This window comes from Acanthisitta chloris, unplaced genomic scaffold, assembly GCF_000695815.1.
Source record: "Acanthisitta chloris isolate BGI_N310 unplaced genomic scaffold, ASM69581v1 scaffold7794, whole genome shotgun sequence".
In the NCBI taxonomy this organism is placed as follows: domain Eukaryota; kingdom Metazoa; phylum Chordata; class Aves; order Passeriformes; family Acanthisittidae; genus Acanthisitta; species Acanthisitta chloris.
In genome coordinates, this window is record NW_008670881.1 from 4784 (window position 1) to 8832 (window position 4049).

At 58.4% G+C, this 4049-nt stretch overlaps 1 protein-coding gene across 1 annotated transcript in view; it reads right to left on the reverse strand.

The window, feature by feature from the left end:
- The window catches only part of GRIN2C (glutamate receptor, ionotropic, N-methyl D-aspartate 2C), a gene marked incomplete at its 3' end in the record, with an annotated part of 8724 nt that extends 4776 nt beyond the window's left edge, over window positions 1–3948 (reverse strand). Inside the window, 4 exon segments of the mRNA XM_009073860.1 lie at window positions 89–317; window positions 889–1003; window positions 1532–2127; window positions 3721–3948. Coding sequence (XP_009072108.1) covers window positions 89–317; window positions 889–1003; window positions 1532–2127; window positions 3721–3948 — 1168 coding nt within the window.
- Window positions 3949–4049: the final 101 nt, after the last annotated feature.

Here is a 4049-nt window from a genome sequence, read left to right on the forward strand (position 1 = left end):
ATGGGTTGGACCAACCAAAGATGCTCTGAGCACCCTAGTGCTCCCTGGACACCACATGCCTGGGGAGCAGTGACCAAAATTGCTGAGCTCCATCCCCCATCTCACCTCTGGGAAGAGTTGGTCTGCTTGCGGCAGGGCACGGTGTTGCGCACGCAGACCCCAGTGCTGGGGTCTGTATTCTCCACAATAACAAAGGGTCTCTCCTCCAGTGTGGCCACTGTCAGGTGGCGATTATCGACCACAGGCTGCATGGAGGAGCCGTAGCGGGGCCACACCGGGTACTTCATGTGGATGATGCCTTTCTCCCACTTGCCCACCTGCCCACAAGGGAGAGCACAGTCACCTCAACAAGGGTCTCTGGGGGTCCCATGTCAATCCTCCCCACATCTTTGGGGCTTGTTATTCCTGGAGTACCATTAGGCTGGACCTCAGCCACGTTGAGCCCCGTCTCAGCATCCTTTTCCCCATGTACCCATGGACCTTGGGTGAGGTGTTTCCTCCTAGGCACCGAGCACCACACTTATGCGAGCACGCACCTGGCCAAACTTCACCCAAAATACTTTCAAACTAGGGAAAACCCCACTCAGCAGCTTGTTTCAGGTCTAGGTGTTTGGCTGCTGTTCTCCAGAGGTGGCCAGCTGTGGTTTTGCCTCTTTTGGAATTTATTAGCCAAATTGCAGGGGAAAACCGTAGGTTCTTGGCAGATCTGTGGTGCCTGTCATTGCTGCAAAACCCCACCATGCCACTATGGGTACTTCTGGTACCAGCCATGGGTTTTGCATGGGACAGCTCACCCCAGGTGGGATCCCAGCCTATACATGGCCCTAGGCTCACCCTGCCCAGCCACCCCTCACTGTGTGCCCATCCCAGGGGGTCTGGGTGTCCTACCATCTCCCAGAGCCGGTGCTGGTTGAGCGTGATCACCACCATGGTCGGCCTGACCAGGTAGCCACCTTCATTGAAGGAGAAGTCCCTGTGCTCCCATGTCACATTGAGGAGGTGCCTGGTGGGACACAGTGCCTGTAAGCCCCTGGCTGTGTGGTCCAGGCCCATCCAGCCCTCCTTCTCCACCTCTTCCTCCCCCAGCTTCAGCCAGGTTGCCACAGGTCCCATGGAGAGACATGGGGCTGAGAGCTGGGCACCAAGTTCAGCCCATACACAGGGAGCAGAGCAGAGCTGGAGAAAGCTCTGCCAGCAAGGAAGCACCGAGGATGGCCCACTGCAGGGATGAGGATGCACAGACTGCCACAGCAGCCCTGAGGTGCCACATCTGCACTGCAAATCAGAGCTGTGAAACCCCCCCCCGAGCCCCCTGTGGGTCCTGAGTCACAGCATGAGAAAAGGCAAGGGCTGCTCTGGGGAGATGCTACAGGAGAAATCCAGCCAAGATGCATGGACCACCACCTGCAGCCCACAGCAAGCATCATCCCCCCAGCCTGCCAGCTCCATCCTCCTCCTCCCTTGCCCCTTCCCTCTCCTCTTCCACATTCCTCCCATTTCACACCCATCCCAGGGGGTCCCCAGGTCTCACCGGTAGAAGTTGGTGTTGTTGGTGGTGGCCCTGGCAGGGGTCCAGCAGTCCTGTCCCACCTCTGGGAGATAGCCATGGGCACGGAAGAAACTGGCTGCCCCCATGGCAATGATGGCCACCCCATCCCTCACCTTCTGCCGCAGGCTCAGCTTCCAGCTCTCCGTCACCACACTGATGAGGCCCACAGGGAAGGAAGCGGGTGGCACCTCCATGTTGCCCACTGCCAGGCTGGGCACAATCCAGACATATCCTGGCCCCACAAGACCAGCTTCTTCTGCCATGGAGAAGAGGTACTCAGCCTCCTCTCGTGAGCAATAGACAATGAGGACCTGGGCATCGATCTGCCGCAGGAGCCGTTGCGTCCTGGAGCTGCTCTGCTCCTGGCTCATCTCGAAGGTGAGCACCTCCTGCAGCTCCCAGCCGAAGTAGCTGGCGTCTGTGAAGGAGCGGATGACATCCAGGAAGATGTTGTAGCCTGGGTAGAGGCTGGTGATGACAGTGAAGGCGCCCCAGTCGTATTCCTCCAGCACCTTGAAGATCACCTGGATTTGCTGCTCGATGGAGACACCCAACTGCAGGAAAGCTGATCCAGGCTCCTGTGGGAGGAGAAGGGGACACCATGATCGAGGTCTCCTGCATCCTTGCAAGTTGCCTTGAATATGCCATCATGAAGGGTTTGAGGGTGTCACGAACTGGTGGTCCATGGGCTGGAGGCACCCAAAATGGGACTGATCCACCTCCAAGGAAGCTCATGCCATGCAAAGGGTTAAGCCCTGCAGCCTCACATCTGTTTCTCAGCTTATTGGCCAAAAATTCATCCATCCTCTGAAGGAGAGCAACATTTTCTCCTTAAACCAGGAGAAGGAGGGGGACGAGAGCTCTGCCAGGAGCATAAATCCCATCCCGGCTCCGACTCACTACCTGCAGCCGGAGCCCGTGCAGCTCCTTCCCTCCCGCCCCACCTCCCCGGCCATCTGGCCTCTCATTAGCAAACCTTAATTGATCTGATTCTGTCTTAAATGATTCAGCGAATGGCATTTGCCGAAGGTCACGTGCAGGCAGCAGTTTTACCACCCAGACCACTTCCACCTCCAGAGAAGTAGTTTGGGGTGAGCCCCAGGGAGTCCCAGCCAGGAAGCAGGAGCTGATGGGGACTTCATACCCATGGGGGAAGGAGGAGGAGGTGACGCCTTCAGACAGGTCCCTCCACCGACCCCAAAATCCCCAACCCCTGGAGAAATCTGCAGAAAAACACCCAGACCACAGCAAAGGTGTGGCAATTTTTCAGTTGCCTGGGGCTCCACCTGAGCCCTCTGCACCCATCCAAGTCCATTGCACCCATTGGAGCCCACGGTACCCACTGCCACCCATCCACAGTGAGGAGCAGCTCAAGGTGGTCCAGGGGCACCAATGGATGCAGCTGTGGGGGTACCATCCAGGGGTACCCACAGAACCCCTCTGCAAGCAGAGCACAAAGCCAGTGCTGAGGAGAAGCAGAGCCTCCAGCCAGGAGAAGGAGCAAGGGCTTAGACCCCTCTGGTGCCCAGGCTGGGCAGAGTCAGACAAGCAGCCAGAAGGAGATAACCCAAATTTCCTCACCACAGCCCTGCACCACATGCCCAGCACCCTCCAGCCTGGCTCCAGCTGCCCCTGCCACCAGTGCTGCCCAGCAGGCAGCTGACAGTGACGGACAGTGTCTGACACCAGCAAGGATCAAAGAAGCCAAAAATCCTGTTTTGGCTGTGATGCACCTTGATATCACCACCACAGCTGAGCGAGGCTTCCTCATGCTGCCCACCCCGCCATTTCAGGGCTGGATCTGGCCCCAGCAGGGCAGGAGGAGGATGGGGTAGTGCCGACCCTGCCACCGTCCCAGTAGCCCCAGTGCCACCAACTCAGCAGCCTGTGGTGGACGCAGCCTGGAGGGGACAGGAAGGAGGACACCAGGGAAGGTCCCTCCAGAGAGCACTGAGGTCCTCTCCTACATCTCATCAACAGAGCCCCTTCTTGAAGTCCTCTCCATGTCCCACCACCCTAGTTGGCCACTGTACATCAGCCACTGCCTATTCCTGCCCATGATCTCACATGCTGCAGCCCAACAACTCCTCTGCCCTTCATCATTCCACATCTCTTACCTACCCATCTCTAATAATCCCTCATTTCTCTCACTCCCACAGCGAATGCCTCACCTTGGGCTCCAGGACCACGGCGGAGCCTCCGCTGATGCTGATGACGGGGACCTGGGTCTGGGAGGAGATGAAGTCAAGGATCTGGGCCACAGCCTCCGTGCCAACGTTGTCCTCAAAGACGATGCCGTGGATCTTGTGGCTGGCGAGGATGTCACAGATCTGGGTGAGGAGGGTGCTGGGGTTGGTGTTGTTGACGATGACGGTGATGGGGTGGATCTCCAGGGGCATGTCCAGGAAGCTCTGGGGGCTCAGGCGGGAGCGGATGTGCGGGGGGTAGGATGAGCCCCCAAACACTATGGCCACGTTGACCACCGGCTCCTCGGGGCCCG